This window comes from Lutjanus erythropterus, chromosome 7 (genome assembly GCF_056507025.1).
Source record: "Lutjanus erythropterus isolate fLutEry1 chromosome 7, fLutEry1.hap2, whole genome shotgun sequence".
Classification (NCBI taxonomy): Eukaryota; Metazoa; Chordata; class Actinopteri; order Lutjaniformes; family Lutjanidae; genus Lutjanus; species Lutjanus erythropterus.
The window spans coordinates 3,666,268-3,692,543 of record NC_139323.1 but is presented as its reverse complement, the minus strand read 5'-3'; the positions used below and the strand labels follow the sequence as shown (position 1 = coordinate 3,692,543).

General features: G+C 37.7%; 2 protein-coding genes across 2 annotated transcripts; one reads left to right on the top strand and one right to left on the bottom strand.

Annotated features, from left to right (window-relative positions):
* Nucleotides 1-1,869: 1,869 nt before the first annotated feature.
* Nucleotides 1,870-20,120, bottom strand: lrrc40 (leucine rich repeat containing 40). The gene is made up of 15 exons (XM_084722403.1): nucleotides 19,862-20,120; nucleotides 18,755-18,936; nucleotides 16,756-16,829; nucleotides 16,157-16,286; nucleotides 15,929-16,052; nucleotides 15,206-15,345; nucleotides 13,658-13,830; nucleotides 12,182-12,272; nucleotides 11,372-11,417; nucleotides 8,543-8,645; nucleotides 6,584-6,691; nucleotides 6,314-6,424; nucleotides 4,941-5,018; nucleotides 3,261-3,446; nucleotides 1,870-2,173 (listed from the first exon to the last, which is right to left on the bottom strand). The coding sequence occupies exons 1-15, from the start codon at nucleotides 20,004-20,006 to the stop codon at nucleotides 2,068-2,070; spliced, it is 1,797 nt and encodes a 598-aa protein (XP_084578529.1). The 5' UTR covers nucleotides 20,007-20,120; the 3' UTR covers nucleotides 1,870-2,067.
* Nucleotides 20,121-23,176: 3,056 nt separating this feature from the next.
* smim24 (small integral membrane protein 24) lies at nucleotides 23,177-25,994 on the top strand. The gene is made up of 3 exons (XM_084722107.1): nucleotides 23,177-23,335; nucleotides 23,541-23,682; nucleotides 25,859-25,994. Exons 1-3 carry the CDS (start codon nucleotides 23,272-23,274, stop codon nucleotides 25,932-25,934), a joined length of 282 nt encoding a protein of 93 aa, XP_084578233.1. The 5' UTR covers nucleotides 23,177-23,271; the 3' UTR covers nucleotides 25,935-25,994.
* Nucleotides 25,995-26,276: the final 282 nt, after the last annotated feature.

Below are 26,276 nucleotides of genomic sequence, written 5' to 3'. Positions count from 1 at the left end.
GTTTCTACATGGACACAAGTGATGAGAGTACAAGACACTTGTCTGTTTTACATTCGGTTTCTGTCCGTCAGGAATTCTCTGACACACAGTTAAATGAAGCTCGACAGTTAACCTGCCGTGGAGCAGGTTAGTTCACTGGTATCAGTTACCATGGTTACTGAGCAGGGATTCCTTTAAGCCACAGTCATGAAACAGATCTCTCACTTAAATAAGCCAGACTTATCAAAATAAACCAGCTATTTCCTTTATCCATGTTGATGGAATACCCCTCTGATTGACAGTTTCAGTAAAGTTTGTTGAAAACAGCCAGTGCACTGGAGGCTGTGTATTTCAAAGCATCTTTATATCTTCTCACACTGGGCTGTCCAACACAGGTGCAGCAATGAGCCGTGTGTCCTGACTCTACAGGACGGCTGCTGAGGTGACATCATTGAAGCCTCATCCTCATCACATGGAGAGGAGCTGGTAGATGATCAATAAATCAAACTGACATAATTGTCCTTTGAAGCTCCTGGAAAACCACAGCCGTGTGTAGAATGTCAGCATCAACTAGAAAATTGCATTTCCTGAAGGAAACTCACTGGAAATGCTGACAGCTGAATTAACTTCTGCTGAAAATGCAGAAGTCTGAAACGAAATGCCTGAAAAATCTTAGAGCTAAAATGTATTGCACTGCACTGCTGCAAAATCTGCAAGCTGAAATGTAAAAATGTAGATGAGCTGAAATGCATCACCTGAAGAAGAAGAGTTGAGATACACAGCTGGAAGAGTGGGAAGCTAAACTTCAATACTTTGAAGCTGTAAGTTGAAATAAGTCGCCTGAAAAGGCTAAAAGAGGAAATGCTTCATATAAACATAACAGATGAACTGAATTGCTTAACACTTTGGAACATAGAGGGCACTGGTGTAACGAGATGAAACCTGGAGCAGTTGCAAAAGTTGAAAGTTCATTGTGAAGAGCAAAAGCTGTACTTGTGTATGACAGTAATTTCCACGTCTTGATTAAAGACAGTGGCTCCCAAACTTTCACAAACGTTTTCTGGCACGCCTGCTTTCAGAAGCTGCAAAAAGTCCACACTCCCCCACCCTGCAATTATTATCAGTCATTGACAATTGACAATTTGTAAAGCAACTGATAAAAAAGGATTTTTGGAACCATCTGGGAAGTCATTCTTAGAAACTGCTTGGAAAAGGGCAGGCACAAAAATCAAAACAAAAAAACCCCAAAACACTTGGCAAGTGATAGGATGAACCATCTGTCTATCCTGTCTAACATGGGCGAATTTCAAACATTTGTTCTTCTTTCAAAGAAGAAATACAACCAGTTTTGTTATAACTGATGCTATCACAGTATCTATGCTAACCTCTTCAGGAGCTGCCATTGTTTGTTTGAGACGAGGCGTTTCCATGGATGCATCTCGCTGTCATTACACCTAAAACCTCACCCGTAGCTGTCAGCAGTCCCTCCTAAGACACTGATTGGCTGTACCTCTTTTGGTGCAGACACAAACAGATAACTTTAAGTGAGGCAAGATGGATTCTCACATGATCTCTCAAAGTAAGGTCTAGTCTGGGGATGGCAAACTGCAATTTTGGTGAAATGTGAACAAACTATAGAAAATCTGGAAGTTTGAATTTGTTGTCACCAAAAGGAGGGACAGACTACTTAGTATGATTTTCTTTTATCATTGTAGGCAGAAACGGAAGCTTATTTTAGTGGTAAAAACTGAACTGACTGACAAAACTAATTTCAGTTTTATAGCTGCTTATAGTTGTGTTGTTTTAATGAGCTTGTGTTCCTACAGAACATGGGCTTGGCCATGAACTGTTGCTGCTACACAAGTATAAACTCCACACCATTCTTTATAATTCTGTGCACAAACTTTATTAAGAGAGGTGCTGTCATTGGTTCTTTTCAGTCATGTTTGAATCTGATTGTCCAGAAAAAATCACCACATTCACTTTCCGCACATCCATCTAACACAAACCAGAACTGCAAACCACAAAAGAGATGTGTGCTGATGATGGTGGTGGAGGTGGTGGAGGTGTGTCAGCTGAGGTCTGGAGTCATGTAGGTATGCGACCGCGCAGGTACTCCAACACCGCGTCTGTTCCTTTGGTTATGATGGCAGCTCTGGGTGTGCGGAAAGGATTCCCCTCCAGACTGAGACACCTGTGGGACAGCGAGAGCGTTCTGTGAGTCTCAACAGTTGTCCACGAGGACATGTGAACAATGAACTGATACTGAACTGACACTGCAGTTACACAAACTGAGTGGCAGTGCTAGCTTTCAACCTGAATGCCATGAAAACACAAAAGACACACATAAAATCTTAAAGAGCTGTCGTATGATTGGCTGAACAAACAGATTCAACAAGAATTCAGAGCGATACTTTTACAAACTGAAAAGTTAAAGAAAGGAGAAGCAAATGGATCACTGCAGTTCACAGAAACAGTTGTGATCTCAGCAATGAAACATGGATTTACAGTTGCCATTTTGTGTCAGGTATTTTGGATAAAATCAAACCTTAAGCCATATACTGTACTCCATCTAGCAGCTTCATTGGACATGTCCAGACATGTTTGAGCCACCAGAGCCAGAGGACGGTAACAGGATGGTGTTTTTTTTTTCTTCTGTGTTGAGTTGTTGGAACTGAAGTGAACTGCTGGGCTGATCTGGACTGAGAGAGTCACTGAAGGTACGTTTGTAACTGACCATTCACTGGGCTTATATAGTGTTGGGGGACTGTGGCTCCAGCAGCAACTGTCCAACTGTCTTCAATTTATGCAGATAATTGATTGTTTTACATCTGTTTTCAGAGTTTCTCTACTGAAGGCAGCCATGCTGCAGAACGTTTTGGTCACTCAGTTCAGGGCGTGTTCTGGTGAGAAAGTGACATCACTGCATATCCTCTACAATATGAATTTAAAACTGTTCTATGCCTGAAATAAGGTATGGTGTCTGAGAACTAATGCCCTGAACACAGGCTTTAGTTCAGTGTGTGAGATTTTCATCAATATAAATGTCTTTAACCAAAGTTCCATTTTTTCCGTACACAAAATATTGATTGAGCTGTCAGCTCAATCAATATTTTGTGCTTCTGTGGATAAACACAGTTACATTGTAGTGAGTGAAATGCAGTGGACATACGACAGGGAAACAGATCTCATGTCAAAGTCCTCTGTCACATAAACAGTGAGACAGCAGCTGGTGGCGTGGTGCATGCTGGGAGAAGGAAGAGGACAGGCGGGGTCCATACCTGAGGCTGGTACACAGGCCCAGCTCAGGGGGGATCTGCAACAGGTCGTTGTTTGACAGATCCAGCGTCGACAAATGAACCAACTTGATCAGACGACCTGGGTCCACTCCGTTCACCTGGTTGTTACCCAGCAACACCGTCTCCAAGGAAACCATCTGATAGATGACTTCAGGGAAGGACTTGAACCTGCGATCAGAGCAAAGACTCAGCTGACTGATTTGTTGTTGGTGTTTTCCATTCAGCGAATCCTGCTTCCTCCCATCCTCCCTCCTCCAGCCCATGACCTGGAGACTGGTTGACGTCCACAGACATCAAGGACGTTCTAATCCTTTCAATGCATTTCAGTGAAGACAAGGAGAGAGGAGAGGACGCACCTGAGCTCTGACTGAGGAAGCATACATGTATCCTGTGCAGAAGGTTTTTACCAGGTTGTTTGACAAGATATGCATCATGTTCAAACAAGTTGGGAGAGGAGCAACAAAAGACTGAAAGATGTGGAATGCTAAGAAGACATGACATATTTCAGACTTCAATGTTCTCCTCCTGGCAGGTCGACCAGGTCAAACTGAAATGAAAAGACCTTGATAAAGATTTACTGGATAGATTACGACCTTTCATTGAATGGCATTGCCCATCCTGAGGAAGTTATCATTTCTGTGTCCATTGTCCAATCTGCCCCAGATTTTTATTATTATCGTTACTGCCATAGTGAGGGTTGTGTTACAATCATCATTTGATTTACACAAAGGCTTCAGTATGTATTCTACACCTGATATACTGCAACATAAGGTATACTTAGTGGGTGATCTGTAGCACTACCTAGTGGAGACCTCCTCAGGCCTGTCCTTTTTTCAATAATAAAACTCATTCATTCATTTTCTGTAACCGCTTAGTCCGTAAGGGTCGCGGGGCTGCTGGAGTCTATCCCAGCTGACATTGGGCGAGAGGCGGGGTTCACCCTGGACAAGTTGCCAGTTCATCGCAGGGCTGACACATAGACAGACAACCACTCACACTCACATTCACACCTACGGGCAATTTAGAAATTATTAATTATCTATTGGCATGATTTCTAATCAGTTACATTCTATGACACCTAGATAATACAACAGATGAATTATCAGCAGTTGACATCAGGTGTTTTTATTGAAAACACATTCTGCGTCAGTTAAAGTGACTGCTGACTAGTGCTGGGTATTATTTAAAAAACTGCAATACCAGTACCAATACTGGTACTCTTAAAGTGCTACTGATACCAACAGAGTACTTCATTCAATACCTTTTCTGAAGGCTTTATGAAGAATGTTTGATGGTGATCAGCTGCGAACAAAACCATATAAATCTTTTTTTTTCTAGATCTACAAAAAGGATTGGCTGAAGGAACTGTCTGACTGGTGTAGGTTCGATGCTACTTGGTACTGCGTTATTTCAATTGATACATCAATGGTATTGAGTACTGATGCGCTGCCCAAATGCTGACTGCTTCACACTATATTTGGTGAATACAACTCCTCCATCAGTATCTGCTCTTTTCTCTCTAACAGCCCCTTTATGTGGAGCTAAGACAAGAAAACTCATATGACCTCAGTCAAATAACCCAACAGGTGATGTTTTCAACTTCATTACAGTTATTATTAGGATTTAATTTTGAGGTGAAGTCGTCCTGAAACAGTGACTTACCTGTTGTAGTTGAGGATGATGGAGCGAAGTTTAGTTAAGTTGCTCATTTCAGGTGGTAAATCACTCAGCTGGTTATTCCTGAAAGAAAAAAGAGGCAGGACATAAATGCAACATTAACGCCTTTACTGGAGGTTTGATATCAAAATCACATTCCTATCCTGTCCATCTCAGTGCTCTTCATTTAATTTGGAACACTGCTGACTTCATCTGTATATTAAAGCAATCAATCAACCAGACTTTATTTGTACCGCACTTTTCAGACAAACAAAATGTAACATAAGTGCTTCATACAATAAAACAATCAGTGTATTGTACAGCTACACATATTAGAAGTTGACAGGATCACAACTTCCCCAAAGCGAAGCCAAAACATCTCCATCGCCCCCTGCTGGCTGGCTGCAGTACAAGTCATAAATCCTACTGATAGATGAGACATGGGCCAAACTAAACCATCAAAGTACAGGTCAAATAAATTTTTCCTAAAGATGTTTTTGTCATTTTAGAAAGTTCTTATCACACTGATGCTTGTTCAAGTCTTCATTTTTTGGATTAGTTTCAATTTAATTAGTTAGATTAATTAATTCGAGTCAGTGGGCAGGAACTTGATACTGTGGCCAACAACACTTGCCACTACTGTGCAGACTCTGGCTCCAAATGATGTCACCAGTGCAAGATGGCAGTGCTCCTATCTGGGACTTTTTTAGCTTCATTTATGTACAGTGGAAAGAAGAGGAGAAACGTTGTTGATTTAATCTGCAAGCAGCAGCAAACTGATGGTCTGATGATTATTGTGTTGTCAGCTTCTCCAATTTTCTCCTTTTTATATCATTGAAACAGGATATATTTGGGATTTGGACTGTTGGAAAAACTAGAGCTGCAATGATTAATTTATTACTTGACTGTTAATTGATTATTAAATTAATCACCAACTATTTTAATAATCGATTAATCAGTTTGAGTAATTTTTTAAGAAAAAAGTCCTAATTCTCTGATTCCAGCTTCTTAAATGTGAATATTTTCTTCTTTCTTTACTCCTCTCTGACAGTAAACTGAATATTTTTGAGTTGTGGACAAAACGAGACATTCGAGGACGTCATTTTTGGGCATTACGAAACACTGATTGACATTTTTCAGGTTTAATATAGGCAAACAACTATTGATCGAGAAAATAATCAACTGATGAATCAAATATTAAAATAACCATTAGTGACAGCCCTCGACAAAACAAGTAATTTGAAGACGTCACTTTGGACTCTGGGAAACTGGGATGTCCATTAATTTCACTGTTTTCTGACATTTGAGAGAAATTGATTCACTGAGAAAATAATGTCCTCTGTGTGTGTGTGTGTGTGTGTGTGTGTGTGTGTGTGTACCTGAGGTCGATGTGTGTGAGCTGCAGGAACTTGCAGATGTCAGGAGAACAGCAGGTCAGTCTGTTGAAGCCCAGGTTGATATCTGACACTGAGGACTGGAGCTCCATCAACCTGCACACACAACACACATGAAGTCAGTGTGTGAAGCACTGGTGTTCAAACAACCTGCGACAACCTGTGATACGTTTGATGATGTCAGCACCACCACTGCTGAGTGTGTCTGTGTGTGTGTGTGTGTGTGTGTGTGTGTGTGTGTGTGTGTGTGTGTACCTTGAAGGTATGGAGGCCAGCTGGTTCTTGCTGAAGTCAACAGTGTTAACACCTTGATCTGCTGCAGCATCAAACAGCTCATCTGGAACATCAGACGCCTGCTTCTGACTAGAGGTGAAGAGAGTATTCATACACTATATTCATACAGTATCACAATATTATATTCTATGATACTGTATCAGTTCTCAGAAATACTGTTGTGATATCATGACTCATGAAAACATTCACAGCAGTGGTTCATTTTGTGTTAGAGTAGTGTTGTTATCTATTTTCATTGTTCTGAAGCTTAAACATTTTTAACTCAGATTTTTTGTGTATCATGGTGTGTTTTACATACTATGACAGTTTTCCTAAAATTAGATTTAAAAAAGCAATATATCGACACATTCTTGCCAATACACAGCCCTACTTCTCACTAATCACAGCACACAGTTACACTGTAGTTACACTGTACTCTAATTTGTAGAGTAACTATAATGTAACTAACAACAGTCTCTTAAACCTTAGTCAAAATTTTGATATAAACAGTGAATGAAATGACTTCAGTGTGAAAGTTGATTTAAATTTACAGATGTAACAATACCAAAAACTCATGGTACAGTAAAACCATGATAAAAAGTCCATGATACAATATTTATCACATCATTAAAGGAGAAATCTCATTTGAAAAAATGTCATATTGTAATTGAATGAACTCATTTCACATATCTGGACATTGTGATGGCAGTTGTGGGACATGAAAAAAAGCGGTGCTTCATAAATGCTATTAAATCACATTATTTGGTAAACTTTTTACGTCAAGATGCATATACACTATGTGTATATTTTGAAAGCATTAAATGACAAATTTTAACATAAATCAAAAATTTACTGGGACTTAAAAATTCCCATAGTTGCAGAATCATCCACATTCTGATTTTTATAAATGTCTCCAGAAATGCACTGATGTGTTATTTTTTACAGCACAGTAATGTAATTTAGATATGTTCATGTCTGCAGCTCTCTTTATAACTGACAGTGACTAAAAGACAATCAGCTGCTTCAACATTGTGTGTGATGAGACAAAGATGGCCGCTGTATGAGAACCCAGTGTTAACTTAGAATGACAACTATTAATCAATGATCAATTCATTGGTCATTAAGAATTTGATCGATGATGCAAAATTTAATCGTCATCTTAAATATGTATGTAGCCCTTTATGTGTTTCATAGGTTATACTATACTGATAAATAAGGGTTCCAAAAGGGTTTGACAAGGGTTCTTTGAAAGACTAAGGTTTCCATTAAGAACCCTTTTCATCCAAAGAACCTTTTTCAGAAGAGAGAGTTCTTCAAAGACTGTTGAAATCATTGAATAACGCTTTCATCAAGGGTTTGTCAAGGGTTCTTTGTACCAAATGGTTCTTGGTAGAACCCTTTGATAAAGCCCTTGGAATATAAAAAGGTTCTTAAGTGTTACTGAGTGTGTTCTAGACAAAAACCCTTGGAATATAAAAATATTCTTGGTAGAACCTGCTGGTGTGATTCTTTCTAGCATCCTTAGAAAGGTAGAAAGGTTCTGGATAGAACCTCCAGGGAGGGTTCTAGGTTTAACCCTTTATCTTGGGTTCTAGGTGGAACTCTTTGAAAGGGTTATAAGTGAATTTTTATAAAAACTTCTACAAGGAACCTAAAATGGTTCTCTTATGGGGACAAGCTGAAGAACCTTGTTGCTGTGGAAATAAAGCTCTGACTGAAGAGGGGAAATGCATTTGGTTTTGTTTGGTAAATGCAATTTTTTTTTGTAAATATGATTGATCGATTAATTGATTGTTAATTTTACCAATGATCAATTAAGGAAAGAGCTTACAGTTTGCAACCTCAGTGTTAACACAACAGTTACACAGCAAGTACAAATACTACTATTACATTATGTCATCTTCTTCTTCTGTTCTTGACTTTGAAGTGTGTATCACTGACCTGTAGACCAGTGACCTCAGAGTTTTAATGTTGTGTATGTTGACGTTGGCCTGGCTGGGTAACGTCATGGCTGTAGGTCCTTCATCTGCTTTCTCAGGCTCCTCTGCAAACAACACACACACACACACACACACACACACACACACACACACACACACACACACACACACACACACACACACACATGCAACTTGAGCTGGACACTGAATCTAATTCAGTAGAGGAGAAGAGTTAGTATATTCAGACAGATGTCAGTAAAGCTCGTCGACTGAGTGAAGTCAGTAGAGTCTGTGGACTGTAATGGTTTAAAATGTTAGTTCTCTATCACAGTTATGTTCATGGAAATAAACTTGGTTTTACTCTATTACTCTTTATTTAGTATGCTGGATGAAAAAAGTCATTACAAATCCAATATAATCACTCATTCAGTAATACTCTGTTTTACTTTTCTGTTTATAATCCCTATAATTAAGATGCAACATTTGATCAATTGATTGATCATTGATCTGATTAATTGATTTGATCAATGTGATGAATTTCTCTTCAGGGGGATTAGGAGACACCCTGTCATGATTAGCAGTCACATTCAGGGCTGCAACGATTATTTTCATAGTCCATTTATCGGTTGACTATTTTATCAATTAATAGATTAATAGTTATTTGTTTTAAAATGTCAGAAAACAGTGAAAAATATTGATCAGTGTCCACAACGATGTCCTCAAATGTCTTGTTTTGTCCACAACTCAAGGATATTCAGTTTACTGTCAGAGAGGAGTAAAGAAACCAGAAAATATTCACATTTAAGAAGCTGAAATCAGTGTCTTAAAATTTCTCAAATTACTTGGCGATTCATTTAATAATAAATTAACAATCAATTAATCGTTGCAGCTCTACACACATTAAAGGGTAACTTTAGTATATTTCAACCTGGATCTATTTTCCCATGTTTTGTGACTGATGACAGTAGAGCTGCAAGAATGAAAAAAAAGTTAAATTCTCTGATTTCAGCTTCTTAAATGTGAATATTTTCTGTTTTTTTACTCCTCTCTGACAGTAAACTGAATATCTTTGACTTGTGGACAAAACAAACATTTGAGGACGTTATCTTGGACTTTAGGAAACACTGATTAACATTTTAAAACAAACTATTAATCAATTAATTAACAAAAATAATTGACTGATTAATCAACTATGAAAATAACTGCTAGTTGCAGCCCTACATGACAGATCTTGGAATCGGTCCAGTATTAAGTGAGACCACTGCAGCCATCAGCTGAAACAGAATGCAACATAATCCTTAATGGGAAACAATGCTCGAGGTACGTTCACTAAAACTGCTTGCTTTTCCACTGACAGGTCCAGATTGTTATTCTAAGTGTCTGACAACATTATGGAAGGGATCAATACAGAGACAGACCTTTTTGTTTAACCAGAAACAGCTGATTTCAAACCCACCAAACTTCATTTGCAGTAATATTTTCATTGTAAAACACAATTCAATTCAAATGAAACAAAAACAAAATAAAACTCTTCTAATCCATCTCGTTTTGTCTTTGAGCTGTTCCAACAATCATCAACTCTGATTTGGTTAAAATACACTTTTAATTCACAGGGGTGTGATAATATTGGGAAAATATTGAGAAGGAGGTCAGACATCAGAGAGTCAGTGGGGAGTAACAGCGTAGATCCAGAACATTAGAATAACAATCTGAACCTGTCAGAGGCCACTTTTAGTGGACGTACTCTGACGGTTTGCAGTTGTCCATAAGGATTACATGACAGCCTGTTTCATGGCAGACAGCAGCAGAGGTCACACTCAGTACTGGGGCAATGTCAAAACTTGTTGTCCGTGTTAGTCACTTAGACACAAAAGCGGGAAAATAGGGTCCAGGTTGGACATATACAGCAGTTACCCTTTAAGCAAGAGTCATAGCAGCAAAGCTTGCAGTGTCCAGACTCCTGAGAAGAAGAACATTTATAAAAGGAAACTGCGCACATTTGTACACGCACAAATATTTAGCATGGATTCTCTGCAAAGATTCATGAATTATTCCCCTGATGTTACAGTTATACTCTGTGAAACAGACACTGACTGGGAACAAGAAATTATTCTTATTTTGTGGGTTTGCTGAAACTAGAGCTCTTACGATTAATCGCTTAATCGATTATTAATCGAGTAATTGCCAACTATTTTGATAATCGATTCATCAGTTTGAGTAATTTTTTAAAGAAAAAAAGGCAAAATTCTCTGATTTCAGCTTCTCAAATGTAAATTCTTGGTGTCTTTATTTGTCTCCGACAGTAATTGTAAGTAAAATAGATATTTTAAACCAACTATTAATCAAGAAAATAGTGGACTGATTGATCAACTGTGAAAATAATCGTTAGTTACAACTACTAATTAGTTTAAAAAAGTTTATTCTCCATCACAAGGCAATGGAAATCTGTCTTAGACGTGGCTCACACAGAGTCATAGAGTCAATGTTGGTGAACAGCAGTGCACAGGTTGTTTAGTTTAGTTTGGTTTATTTGATTTATCAAAGAACAGTGTGCAACAACGTCCATCATTTACAAGAAATGAAAACATGGGTGCACCAGATTTAGCGAGACGCTAAAGTCCATCTGCAGTCCAACACTTGACAAGCAGACGCAACAAATAAAATTTAAAGAGCAACACACACAGTAAATGCAGGTGCAGAACATAATAAAAGCAGTAGGTACACACTGCACAGTACAAGGAACCGAGCTGATGAAGTTGATGGAACTGTTTCAGCTCTTTTAGATTCAATGATCAAAACTATTTCAAATCAGCAAAAAAGTGAACAGTACCTTTAATTCTTCCTCTTAAATATTTCAGAAGCTCATTGGTTCCTTTCTGATGAAGACAAAAGAGGAGTGTGAGAAATTAGAATATTAATATGAATGTTTGTTGTAGTGAAGCAGAATGTAAACATTACCAACAGTTTTACATGGAAACGTATCTCTGAAATTCCATAAATACAGAAGAATCTCTAAATATACCAACAGCTACAACTGGAGTGTACTGACACGTTCATGGTTTGCATCCATCAAAATGAAATGTGCAGTGTACGACTGTAATGATGTGATTTGTGGCGAGCGATGCACTTTAAAGTGGTCAAATAGTAACTTTTCTTATAAATGAGCAGCTGCATGAAGAAACCGAGAAGACCACGGTCTTTTCTGGGAGACGTGCTGAATCCTGATGATTTAGGGCTGAGAAGTCTTTACATGGAGGTAAAGACACAATAAAGTGTCTAATCTATAGTTGTCTTCATCACTAAGCAGGAGCAGATGAAAAATACTGACCTGGAGATGATACTTTTGGAGCTATTTTCTTTCTTTTTTCAAAGCTATTAGCTAGCAAAATCGATAGTGTTTTATAATTGTACTTATTTATACTTAATTCAGATACATTGTTTTCAATTTAACATTAATATCCAGATACAATTTAGATACGTCTAAAACATAACAGTGTTTAGCAGAGTATTATAGTTTGGTGTTACTGTGATTTCAGATAGTACAGGCTCCAGCTGCTTGACTACCACTGTAAAATCTTCCTCTCTTCTCCACAGTTTTACTGTGTGTGTTCTGTGTTTGTGTCTTCAGTGTGTCACCTACAGTGAGCAGGTCTCTCCTGATTCCTCGCAGAGGGTTCCCCTCCAACAGCAACACCTTCAGGTTGGGCAGCAGGCTGAGAGACGCTGGAAGACTGGCAGAGACAGATGACATTCAGGTGATGACGGTGTGCTGACAGTATCTACAGGTGAAACATCTTCTCAAGTGTGTGTAGGAGCGTGTGTCTACATAAACATGTTCTGATGGCTGACTCTAAAATCCACCTGGTGAAATCCCTGTGAGCAGTGGATGATGAACATGAACTGGTGCAAAGACTAGTGGTAATATTTCTTACTGACTGGGTATCTATTATAATCATGCAATGACTTGCATGTGTGTGATCAATGGACCTGGAGCTTGTTTGCAGCTAATCTCAAATACCACTGGACCAATCATTTTTTACCAAGTTTGAGTAAATTCCCTCAAGACGTTCTTCAGATATCTCATTCACAAGAATAGGATGACCTGAAAATAATGCCTGTGGACACAGCTGTTGTTAGCACAGGGCTTTCTTTTTCTTTTTTTGGAAATTCTGAATCACAGATGTCCTACAGTCATAATGTGCACAAAAGAATTAGGCTGATCAGTCCAACAATATTTGAGATTAGCTCTGGACAGCATGCAGGTTTGTTGAGGTTTGTTGTTGTTGTTGCACACATAGAAGTGATACGTTGATTCCCCGGTGGTGATAATAATCATTAATCAAACTACACACAAACATCTAATAGGATAAATTGATGAGTTTATCACATTTAATACCCAAAAGGTCAAAGGTCAACTTCACTGTGACATCATAATGTTCAGCTCTTTATCAGTCATCCTCTGTAAAAAATGAATGAAGAATGAAGACAGCATGTTTCTACCTGGAAATGATTCACTGGAATCACACATGTAGAGTGAGAACTTCCATTTTGCTAAAAGACATATTAAATTCCTTCAGTCTTCACTACAGACATTATATGAGTGTGGACAGACATGGATGTAAACTGTAACTTAACTGGTTGGTGGAGACAAACAACTGTGAGACAGTAATTCTATTTTCTGACTGCTCTGGGCCCCATTTCCCAGAGCCTTCGTAGCACTACGTGCATCGTAAGGTTATGCACTATTTCCCAGAGTTGGGACAACCTTAAGGGAGACCTTAAAATACAACTTACGATGCCCGTAGCGCTATGAAGGCTCTGGGAAATGGGGCCCTGTTTTATACGACCACTGACAGCTGACTTCTCACTCTTCTTAACTGTCCACTAGGGGCCGCAAGAGATCAACAACTGCTTCAGTTTGAGATCTTGTTTCAGCTCAGGACAACGTATGTAGAGATCATGTTAATGTTGATGCAACTTTATAAATCTCAGCAGGTTGCCTCTGGCAGTTGTGGTGACATTGCAGCAGGTGCTTCACCATCTGTTCTGAATCGGTTTGGAATTTGGACACAAAAATGACTTTAGGTGTGACGGTGTCATTATGCCAGTGACTTACCTGGAAATGTCATTGTTGGTGACGTCGAGGCGTGTGAGCGTGCTCAGTACGGTGACCTGCTCAGGCAGCGCTTTGATCTTATTGTCTCGAAGTTCTAGAATAGAGATGGCTGACAGGCAGGCCAGCTGCTCCGTCTCCACATGCTCAATCTGGTTGTTCCCAACATACAACTCCTACACTCACACACACAGACATACACACAATTATATTTCTTCAGGTTGTAACATTTAACACAGTGTAAAATCAAAGAACACAACAGTTTTGTTTTTGCTCCTATTTTTCATGAGTAAAAAAAAATATTTATTAAAATACATAAAATTAAAATCTATGTTAGAGAGAGACCTTCTCCTTTGACAAGATAATGCACCTACCTGACAGGTGTGGTACATAGATATGCTGATTACAGGGTTCCTACACCTTTTCCAAAGTCAAATTCAAGCACTTTACAAGCATTTTCAGGCTTTTCCAGCACATTACAGCTGTGATAAATATTATATTTATATGCATATACACGCTCCAAATGTTTGAATCAGACGTTAGAAGTTTCATGTTTCAAAATGTGACACCAGTAGACTTTGCATCCTATTAGAACTGCAACAATTAAGCAATTAATCAGATACTAATCAATTATTAAATTAATCTCCAACTATTTTGATAATTGACTAATCGGTTTGAGTAATTTCTTAAGAAAAAAGTTCAAGACATGAAGATGTCATCTTGGACTTTGGGAAACACAAATCTTTGCACAGTTTTAAACATTTTCTGAGATTTTATGGATGAAATGACTAATTGATTACAGGAAAAAAATCATCCACAGAATAATCAATAATTAAAATGATCGTTACAGGAAAACTGACAACATTGTGACAAGATGAATTAATCGATTAACTGTTCTGAGTCATCTCTATGTGCTAGATCTGTCAGGATTATGGATGGACTATCTTGGCAAAGGAGGAGTGCTCACCAACACAGCTTTAAACAAACTTGTGAAAAGAACTAAAAGAAATTAAACTTTTGTGTGCAGCAAAAAGTCTGAGATTTTTTTTACTTCAACTCATGAAAAGTGGAAGCAAAAACAAGTGTGGCGCATTTATATTTTTGTTCAGTGTAGATGCAGGTTTTGACATTCTCTGACCTAACATACGGATACAAAATCCTTAACTGGCCTTTCAGTGATCAGTTATCAATTAATCATAACCAGCTTGTAAAATAAGAAATATACATATTTTCAAGTAAATTGAATATTTGACTCATACATGAAATTAGCAGAAGGACATGATTGAAATCACATCTGTAAGGCAACTTTATTCTCCTGCTGTGCCTGTTCTCATGTAACAAATGACCAAACTAAATTATATAAAATTCTACACTATTTCTATCTTAAACTGTTTAAAGCTCTGCCTGTTTCATTAATAACATACAGTAAGTGAGTCCAATAGCAGAATGTATCAGAAACAGTAAATCTGGTCATGAATGTAATACTATCTGCATCATTCACAACATAAATGAGTTTCACACCTGTGGAAACTCTCTCGTTGCTATGGTTACCTTGAGTGCGGGTGCAGGCAGCTTTGGAAGGAGGCGGAGCTTGTTGTGTCTCAAGTACAGCTGCTCCATGGAGAGCATCTCTGATAGGTTTGTTGGCATGTCAGTCAGCTGGTTGTTGCTGCAGTCCAACAGCTTAACTTCTGTAAGATCAAGTCGAAGAAGAAGAAATACTACTTTAAAAATCCCTGTTGGGGAAATTACATGCAGACAGATATTCTTACAAGCTGAGGGACATTCCTTCAAGGCTGATAATGAAATCTGAGCTCAAGTGGAAAAGCCCAGCTTGAATTAACTGCAACTTCCACTCAGAGCTCAAGATAACTAACACAATTTAGCCTGGTAATCAAAGCTAACTCAAGCCAGGCTTAAAGAAGCTTGCACTGTGAGTGTATACAGAGAACATAAGCAATTTTTAGACATGCAATTACAATTAACACACAGAATAATGCCCATTTCGACAACACTAATTCCACCCTTTTCCTTTTTATGGAATTATTGTCAATAAAACACATTACCTATTTGTGGATATTTCAAATTAAAAGCCAACAGGAAAGGAAGGGATTAAAGGCTTTTAATGAGAAACGTCTGTAGAGGAAGTGTTAAGTTGCATTGACAAACACTTTTTGGACAAGTAGAACACCACTCTGCCTGCTTGAGCTACGCAGGCTGCAGTTATACCCGTGCTCATGACAGGCTGTAATCTGTGAGTATAGCCAGTCTTACTTGTGAGCTGGACCAGGCTGTCAGGCAGACAGCTGAGCTTGTTGTGAGACAGGTTCAGTTTCTGCAGACAGGTGAGATGGCCCAGGCTGGAGGGCAGGCCCTTCAGCTGGTTGTTGGACAGGTCCTTAAACCAATCACAGGACAGGACACCTCCATCAGCCAATCACACAACGCAAGAGTAAGAGCCTTGCTAGAGTGTGAACTGCTGCATTCAGTATGTGTAGTTACCAGCTCAGTTAGGTTCTCCAGCTGTCCCAGTTCCTCTGGCAGGCTCTCCATCTGGTTTTGCTGGACTGTGAGGCTGCGGAGGTTCTTTAGAGTACACACCTCCGCTGGCAGTGACGTCAGCTGGTTATGACTGGTCCCACAGCACAAGACATTAGATTTGAGTTTATTTTGAAATCACATATATGTTCATGTAATTGATGCTTCCTCTCAGTCGCTGGTCATACTCATCCTGTCAGAGATTTATGGAGCTGAATTGAATTGTTTAAAGCAATAATAAATATGTATTCTGAGTTTGTCACACTTTATGAACGTGTTATAAATACTCAAGCCAAATGTATTTTTTTCAACTGACAAGACTGTGACAGGATTAAATGACTGATTAGTTGAGAAAATGATCAACAGATTAATTGACAATGAAAATAATCGTTAGATGCAGCCCTATACTTTACATTAAATTAAAGTAACATTTCTTCATCTGTATTAAGTTTTTGAATCTGAACTCTACTCTATAAGAAAAACATAATCATTTAATGTTCTTTTTAATATTCATTTAAAAAGCTTGGGTACATGAAATATTGTGTGTGTGTGTGTGTGTGTACCTGAGTCGCAGTTGCTGGAGCTCCTGCAGTTCTCCCAGAGCATTGGGCAAACTGGTCAGCTGGTTGTCATGAAGCTGCCAGAACAAAATGATCATTTTAGTTTAACACTTAATATAAAAATGACATCATCACTTTGATAAATGCTGTTGATGCCTCTACACTGCTTTTAATCATATCTACAAGTAACAAAAGGCTGCCTAAATAGATACTGTGGGTTTATTGGGTTAGTGACTTAGTAGACAGCAGAGTCTATAAGTAGAACGTTAAACACCCCCTCCAGCACAAATCATATTTTTAACCTTGTTAAAATGTCCATATTGTATTTTTTTATGTGTTACAAGACAAATCAGGGGTGAAATAAGCAGTAAACACCATGTCTGAGCATTTCTTGATGAAACTGCAGTGAGCAAGTCTCAAAAAAACAGATTCAGTCAGGCTGGGCATATGATGTCATAAACGTAGGGGACCAATCCCCTTAATCCAGGGAGTGGTGCTATACATATAATTAGCAGTTATGCTCAGCCCACAGGAGAAGCAGAATGTAGTTAGTTACCATGATTAGCTCACAAAAGGGAGAAGCCAATACAGATGCAGATACTTAGGGGTAGGGGTGGGGTGTGTGGAGAGGGCGGGGACTATTTGCATACTCATGAATCCTTGAATACTAAATGAAAGCGAGGTGTAGAGCTACAGTATATGTAAGCCATTTTAACAAGGTGTTTATTGTTTAAAACATGACTGGAGGTAGATTTTAATGAGTTGAGCAAGGGCCACATTACAGGAGCTCATCTGTGCATCCATGTGTGTGCTGGTCTTAAAATGAGGTGTGGTCAGGTGCATTGCTGACACATTGCTATCTTGAGGCAGCAGAAAGTGGTTGCAACATAACCCAACAAAAACCTGGTGTGAAGTCAAAGGTGCAGTATTTTCCTGCTATTTGAAGGACAAATTATTTAGATAGTAAGATGCAGCTCCATAAGTGGGATCACATCATGCACACATTCTGCTTCTAGTGTACTGCAGGTAATCCACAGCTCATAAAAATATGATATGAGAGAGATGCTGTGCACATTTATGTACAGCAGCTGTAAGCTTATTGATTGTTTAAAACTGACAGAATTGGTGTTGATGTTCTGTGTTCTTTTACACATCCAAAAGGTCTCATACATAGTTGAAGTTCCTAAAGTGAAGTTGTTTGGAGTGAATCAGCCGTATAAATCCTGAGCTCCATCTGAGCTGTAGGGCTGCAACTGCCGACTATTCTGATAGTGACAGTCGCACAATTTCTCTGTGGCTCTTACTGAACCATCAGCTTTTAAAATTAGCTTGTTTTAGATATGTGCCAACTAAAAATAAAGACAATAAAGATGAACACTTCAAAAATGTCTTTTATTAAAAAAGACTTCATAGCCTTTGCTGCTGATTAGATTATCTATTGATGTCTATTCTAAGTATTTCAAAGAAAACATTACCCTATTTAAGAGTTGGTTGATTTCCGATTTGGGGAGCTCTGACAGATAGCCTAGTGGTTCATTTTCTGCTTAGGGAAAATAAGAGAATGTTGAATTAATTTTCCAGGACCTTTTGCTTTTTCTCTCATTTACCATGACTGGAATATTGGGCAATAGTGTTCCAGGACGTGTGAGAACGTGTGTGGTCAGTTTGCTCAAACATATTTTAATGTTTTATTTTGTTCATGTCACAGTAAAAAACACTAAACTGTGACCCCACCTGTGGGAAGAAAACTAAATCAGTAAAATATTTCCAAGTGGCCTCTGCAGACAAAGTTTAACATTTGGTTCGAACAATATCAGAAGCCAAATGCTGTTTTAAAAATAGTATACAGCATTTAGAATTTCTGCAATGACATCCGTCTCAGAATATCAGTTCCAGGTGTGTTTTTCCTTTGACATATTCATAACACATGTAGAATTCGTGTATTACTTGGTGCACAAGTTACTGAGTCAGGCTTCTTCCTGACTGTGCCGGTGTTACTTACATCCAGTGTAGTGAGTGCAGCCAGTAGTCTGATGTCATCAGACAGTTGTGTGAGCTGATTGGATGAGAGTAGCAGTTTGGTGAGGTCGATCTGTTCCCACCAACGATCTGACTCTCCGAAGGACACATCCTGATGGGCCTCCTCTGGTGTGTCAGTGTTCAGACGATACACATTCTGAGGGACTGAGACACATTTTAATATGGTTATTACACACTTACACACACACACACCAAACTGATTAAAGCAAACAATTATGATTTGCAGCATTATCTTTTTCAGCTGTCAGGGCAGTTTAACTGCCTCATTAACAGCACTGACTAGTTTGTGTGAAACACTGCAGAATTGTGCTGGGGTCTCCAACAGCATTGTCTACTTTATGTTCCTGAACAAGGCTCACTGACCTGCATGTTTCAGATGTTTCTCTGCTCCAGCACACTTGATTCATGATCAGCTCGCCATCAAGCCTTTGCAGAAGCCTGATAACAAACTGATCCTTTGAATCAGGCGTGTTGAAGAAGGGAAACATGCAGGGCAGTAGGCCTTGAAGACCAGGATCAGGAAACACTGATCGAGGACACAAAACGAGTAAATAATGTTAAAGTAAATAGTAATTACTGAGTCGTTACTGGTTTTGTGCCACTCACTAGCTGGTTCAGGGTTCATCATTCCTAAAGAAAGTGACCAGTATGATCAATTCACAGATATTCATGAATTCTTACCTAATGATTCATTAATATAGGATTTCCCACTCTGTTCTCTGGTAACTCATCATTATCTACTTTATATTCCTCCATTAGGAAATATTGTGGAAGTACTTATTACAATTCATCAATTATCAAGTCCTTCTTAAACTGTTCCTCACTTGTTTCTGCATCAATCAATTATTAGCTATTCTATTAAATTTGATCAGGGGTTCTCATGAACTAATGGTTAGCTCTCCATTTGTTCCTCATTCGTTCTCTAGTAACAAGTCAATGTTTAGATTAGCTCATTATAGTTTTTTTCCTCTTTTGTATCACGTTATGTTTATTTTCTCGTTAATCTGGGAGCTGGTCCTCGGGCCATGAATCAGAAAAGGCAGAGGTCCCCACCATCAGTCAAAGTTACCTTCTGTGAGCCCTCGGCCGGACAGGTTGAGCTGGCCGCTTTTCCTGGCTGCCTTCAGCAGACCGTAAGGAACGGTCGGTTCGGTCTTTTCTGTCCTGAAGCCCGCCAAAGAGTCCATCTTACCCCCTCTTTTAAACCGAGACATTGTCTGTATGTTTGGTTAGACGGGCCCCTCTAGCAATGTGCTGTGAGTGCGTCTCTCCACACCCAAACTGTCTGTTTGTCCGCCTTCCGCCCGCCAGTGTCAACAAAACTGACTCTTCCGCCCGGAATCCTTCACAATAAAAGCATTACCTCCCCAAACCAAACAGACTTGCCTCAAAACTGCCCACATTCTATGTCAAAACATTTCTCATGGATATGACTTGTACTTTATCGTCGTACCACATAAAAGACTTGTAACTACTTAGCACAAGTCCTTTATAATAATATAAACATTATATGGCCAATTTTAATCTGAAAATCATTTGAGTCATATCCTCCTGAGACCCGGAAGGAAAAAAAATAATAAATTAAGTTACTATTCCCAAACTCAGTTTTTGGTTTTCCATTTGGAGACTGACCTGATAGTGATAGTTTGGTTATTACATGTTAATCAAAACTGAAAAGCCCCCAAAAGTCCTCATTATATCATAAGAACTAAAGTGATGTTCTGTGGTCTCAATGTTGGCATTACAGAAAGCACAAATATTAAAATTTAAATCAGATTTTTGGTGTAAGAAGTCATCAAAACTGGTTTAATATTTTAACATTAGTTTAAACTGGTGGAACTGGAAAAGAGAGGTAACTGGTTCTTATCTTTACTAGAAAATTTCTGGTGTATTTTTGGATCATATGTCTCCTCTTCAACAGTGATGGGAAACAAATTGAACTGAGGATAGTCCTTAAAATGTATTATTGCCTTTTTATCTACAAAGCTACGTCCATCCATAATTCACAGAGGCTCTTGTGGAATAACCAAGCAACAGGTCAACATGCCTCTGATGAAGAGAATCAAAACACAAATGATTGCTTTAATTATTGTGTTATAATTTAATCATTTTATTTCATTTAACCTCGATTATTGTGCCTGTTGGTACAACCAGGATTGTATTTACCAATAAAAGCTATCATATGTCAAAAAATCACCACAATCATCTAATAGCTGTATAATCAACCAGATGCCCTTATCCATCCACATTCCTTGTGAAAGAGACATTTTCTCTTAATTAATATGCTTCTATTATTCTGAATTGGGAGAATGGAGTAAAGTTGTAGTTGTGTTTCCAGACCTGGAGAACTGATAGATAGATAGATGAGAAAATCAAAGCCACATTATAATAAGAAATCTATACCACCAAAATTCCTGAAGATTTTAGATGGCGGATCAAACCAAAAACTTTCACCTTTTCTAACAAAATTTTGTAACCATTTTAATTTGATGCAATCATTCATTTGATGAAAGTCAATAGCATTTAGACCTCCTCCCTCAACAGATTTCACAATATCACTTCTCCTTAAATAATGATACGTATTTTTCCATATGAAGTTGAAGTTGTCTTGATTAATTTTTAGGATTAACTTGTCAGGTATATTTAGTGAACAGGCTGGATAGACAAGTCCAGATAAAATGTCAATTTTAGTTAGTAAAATGTATCTTAAAATGAATAAGTGTCTTTGAAGCCAGTAGAAAAGTTCTACCCTGTTTTCTATATTATGTTTCCCTAACCTCCTTTGAAAATCATGGTCCCAAAGTATTTAAATTCACTTGTTACTGTGAAATTATATACATCAATCAAGAGTGGTCGTGGACAGCCAATAGCATTTTTTCATTTTTAATGTATAAAACAGAAGCTTTTGAAAACAGAGAGATCTCATTTAATACTCTTGGTGCTGTATTTTTTTTAAGGAGGGCTGTGTTAAATTGCATTAAATAGCCTTTTATGTATTGTTTTACATAAGTTTGCATGTGGCCCACCAAAAATGTTCTTTGACTACCAAATTTAGGGGCTTGGTGGCCCGTGGGGCCAGTGCTTAAAAATATTGACATCTATCCCTGTTATATATTGAGCTCACTGTATCATCCTCTACATAGAAAACCTCAGATTAGAGAGAAGTGAATGAGTCAATGATTTCTGACACAACCTGAGTCATCACATATCAGCCACATATTAGCTGATCCCAAGCTGAGGCCGAGAGGAGGAAATAAAAACAATAATAATAAAATAATGATTAACATGATCAAGTTTGTTCCCATGTAGGTTATCAGCTGCAGGGCTATAGTCCTCCAATCAAATCATTATCAGATTCTGATTTGTTTATCACTCATTCTTGATAAATATAAAAAATGTTGTGTGCTGTATCACTGTAACTGAAATGGAAATAAGCAAATGCTTATGAAAAAGCTTGACATGCACTTGGTTTCAGAGGTTGGAAGTAACTAAGTACAATTAGAATAGATTTTTACTTTTACTCCCTACACTTTAACACAAATATCTGTACTTTCTGTGCTTTACATTTTCAAAACTGACTTGTTAGTTTAGTTTTGATGCATTTGACATTATGAGACAAAAACAGCATTAAAGGCGTAATGAGACAAAAGCGACATAACAAGATGAAAAAACAAAATGAGAAAGACTAACAAGACAAAAACGAGGTGAGATGTAACAAGACAAAAACAACATAACAAGACAAAAAAGGACATAACAAAACAAAAAAGTAACAACAACACAACACAAAAGATGTAACAGGACAAAAATGACATGACAAAACAAAAAAACTAGACAAAAATGACATAAAAGATGTAGTGAGACAAAAACAACTTAAAAGATGCAACAAAACTACATAAAAAGATGAAAATGATGTAACAGATGAAACAGACAGAGGGAGACTCGACTGCAGAGAAAAGGTGAGGTTTAATCACCTACTTAACAAGTTGAATCAGCACTTTTACTTTTACCAGTCTTTTTTTTTTTTTTTTTTTTTTTTTACAAAAATATCTCTTGAACTTGAGTAAACAATGTGTGTACTTTTGCCACCTCTGCTTGGTTTATACAGCCCCTCATACTCACCTGTAGTATAATGAAATGTTCCAGAGTGTGAAGGTGTGTATTAACACCATGTTTTTTCTCAGAACATACCTTGTCTGAGATTGGGTTATTTATGGAAATTTGTTCACTCCAGGCTCTGAGAGAAAATGAAGAGAACTTGTGAAGTCTTGTATTTGTATTCATGTTTATGTCGCACATATTATACAGTCTCTGGGTGAAAAGTGCTGATTACTAACACAGCAGATAACACACACATTAACTGCTGTGACAACCTTCCTCTGGACTGAACTTTGACCACAATAAGACTCAGGTGTGTGTGAGCTGAAGGTCCAGTCTTGGTGTATTTACTGTGCTGAGTGGACTTGGTCTGATATATTCAGGATGAATGTGTGTTTTCTTCTGCTGTGTGTGCTGCTGTCTGCCTCCAGCTGCTCAGCTGACAAACGTAAGACTTTTCTATTCTGCTCCATCTCTCCATACATGAATTGTAAATATTTGTTATTAACCTACCTAACTAGAACATTTGCAGTCAGATCAATAGTGCAGAATCTGTTCCCACTTCATTATACAGTGAATCAGCTTTAAAATGCAGCAGTCATGACGTTTCAAACCAAATTCCAATCTTCTCTGGACTTTAATGGTGTGTTCAGGTGCGCAGGCTGGCATCAGAGCAACATCAGGATCTGCGACTGTGACTCTTCAGCCCTGGTTGGTGGGTCTGACAGCTGTGGTTGGTTTCCTCTTCATCGTCTTCATCATCCTGATCATTAACAGACTCCTCAGGAAGAACAGGTACACATATAGTCTCTCTCACACACAACAGTTCACATGCAGTTACTTCAGTGTCCACATGCCACACAGCTGATAGTTATTCATATAACACCATTTTCATCATATTTGATACATGAGTTTCTGAGACCTCTACATCATCAGTGTGATCAATACTTGAATATTCTGTTGTATCAATCTGAGACATGTCTTCTGCCCTCTGGTGGACTTTCAGTGCACTGCAGGCAGCAGCCTGTGCCTGAAAGCAAAATCCAACATGGCTGCCTTCACAAAGTCGCACAGTTTTGGCAGGAAATCTTTGCTAATTTTAAAAAAGTTACTGTAAGAATAAGTTACACTGGTACAAATATTTTTATATGACTATTTATTGAAACAACATATAATTACTTAATATTTTGTAGCTTATTTTTATAGTAAAATCATGTTGAAAATGTGTTTATCAGATATCACACAACTGGTACATAAGATAATTTATTTAAGATAATAGTAATAATAGAGTGGAAATTGACATATTTATATGTGTTTTGCTCTCATTATAAACACTTGTGTGTTGCAAACAGTTATGAGCAAGTGATCACTTGCTAATAATTGTCTTTTAAACTGATTTTCACTAAAACATTTTGTGGCCTATCATAATTATATGTTATATTGACCAATTCAATTTATATTGACTGAGATGTCTTTACTGAGCAAAATGTGAAATAAAATAGTTTCTGTTTGAAAAAATAAAAATAAAATAAGCCAAACCAATTAAAATTAGAATTTTCCAAAAGTAAAGAACAATACTTGTTACTGTTTCTAAAATAAAAGTGATTTATCAATGAATTTTCATAAATGCCCGGCATATCAAACATAATACAAAGAAGAAAAGATCATTTCTCTAACACACAGCTCAGTCTATCTGACTGTAGTTTCTGAAAGCGGTCATGTTTAATAGACACTGTGACTCATTTCAGACCACAAAACTCTCCCTAACTTGCACACGCAGCAAAACTAATGACAAAGCAACAGTTGTGGGAGATTCCTGTGTTTACCTGGTTCTCCTCGTAAAGCCTTGATGACATGTTCATGATGACATAGAAGTATACAGTTTGTAAGTCATGCCCCCTTCTTGAGCTAACTTTGTAGCTCAGGACATGTGATGATGCCACAGATCTGAGTCTGTATTCTTCAGATATCCACAGTGATATAACTAGATTCTAGATTTTACCAAATCTACTTACTACTTTAAATGAAAGTATTATACTCAATGACTGATATTCTATCATACAATATTTACTGTACAGTATAATCAGGCTTGGGCAATAATGGATTACATGTAATAAGATTAAATAATCTGGATTTTAAAAAAAGGAAACTGTATTCCACTACAATTACAGATAAAGAAATATGCAATCAAATTACAGATACATTCAGTAAAAATGTGAATTATTAGTAGGATTGCAATTTTAAAATAAAGAATGATATCCCATAATGCACAGTTCACACACAGCTTTCAATTCATTATCATGGCCTCTAGTGAAAAAACGATTCACTGAGTGGAAAATTTTGTCCTTTTTTGTCTTTAAATCAATCAATAAATCAATATATTTTGCACAACAAAGGAATGAACAGCTGAACAAACAAATAAACCTAGCAACAAACATAACACACTTAGAGCTGCAATGATTATTACTATAAATTAATCTGCATCTATTTTGATAATCGATTAATTGTTTCGAGTCATTTTTCAAGAAAAAAGTCTAAATTCTCTGATGTCAGCTTCTTAAATGTGAATATTTTCTGATCTTTTCTTTCTGACATTCATGGACCAAATGACTAATCAATTAATTGAGAAAATAACTGATTAATCCATGATGAAATAGACATTAGTTGCAGCACTGAAAACACTATATTAGGCTAAACACTTTCACCATATTTTATACTGAGGTGATCCAAAAGTAACAGAAAGTAATCAAGTTACATTACTTTAATATTATGATACTTGGATTATATTACTGACTACATTTTTAACAGCTAATTAGTAACTGTATCAGAATACATTTTTAAAGTAACCCGACCAACCCTGTCTGCTTCACATTGTGGTGTTCTTCACCTCTTGTCTCACATTTTTATGCATTATGAGGTAAAACAGGTGAGAAGTCAATAAGTAACCAGTCTGCTGGTTGTTTTCTTGCAGGGAGGATAAAGAGGTGTGGGCTTATGACAAGGCTGAAGCGCTGGAGGAACCTGAATCCAAACAAACCAGTCTGTAGAAACCAGCTGAAGAGCACCACTCTGCCATCCAACCAGAGCTGCTCAGTGACAAGAACATGGAGCTGGGTTGATTTGCTCACCTGTCTGTCAAAAAAGCTTTTTATTCTAAAATACATAAATACAATTTTAAATGACACCTTTGCAGCACCACAGTATTTAATTTTGGTGTTATTTTGATGCACATTAACAAATACTGTGCATCCTGTGATCTGAAAATTGTAGTAGACCATGTTGGGATTTTGATAAATTGTCAGAAATAACAGATTTAAAATGGATCTTTGGAACCTTATCAAGGGTTACACCTAAATATTTCAATCCAGTAAACTCCAGCATCCTGTGTG

What these genes read in the sequence shown, in the direction of transcription:
- lrrc40 (XM_084722403.1), bottom strand. Translation starts at nt 20,006, where the DNA reads ATGTCTCGGTTTAAAAGAGGGGGTAAGATGGACTCTTTGGCGGGCTTC. An exon ending in CTGAGGTCACTGGTCTACAG is followed by an intron (nt 6,692 to 8,542) that starts GTCAGTGATACA and finishes CTTCACCTCTAG; the next exon opens with TCAGAAGCAGGCGTCTGATG. An exon ending in ATCATCCTCAACTACAACAG is followed by an intron (nt 3,447 to 4,940) that starts GTAAGTCACTGT and finishes CTCTGATCGCAG; the next exon opens with GTTCAAGTCCTTCCCTGAAG.
- smim24 (XM_084722107.1), top strand. Translation starts at nt 23,272, where the DNA reads ATGAATGTGTGTTTTCTTCTGCTGTGTGTGCTGCTGTCTGCCTCCAGC. An exon ending in CAGCTGCTCAGCTGACAAAC is followed by an intron (nt 23,336 to 23,540) that starts GTAAGACTTTTC and finishes TGGTGTGTTCAG; the next exon opens with GTGCGCAGGCTGGCATCAGA. An exon ending in AGACTCCTCAGGAAGAACAG is followed by an intron (nt 23,683 to 25,858) that starts GTACACATATAG and finishes GTTTTCTTGCAG; the next exon opens with GGAGGATAAAGAGGTGTGGG.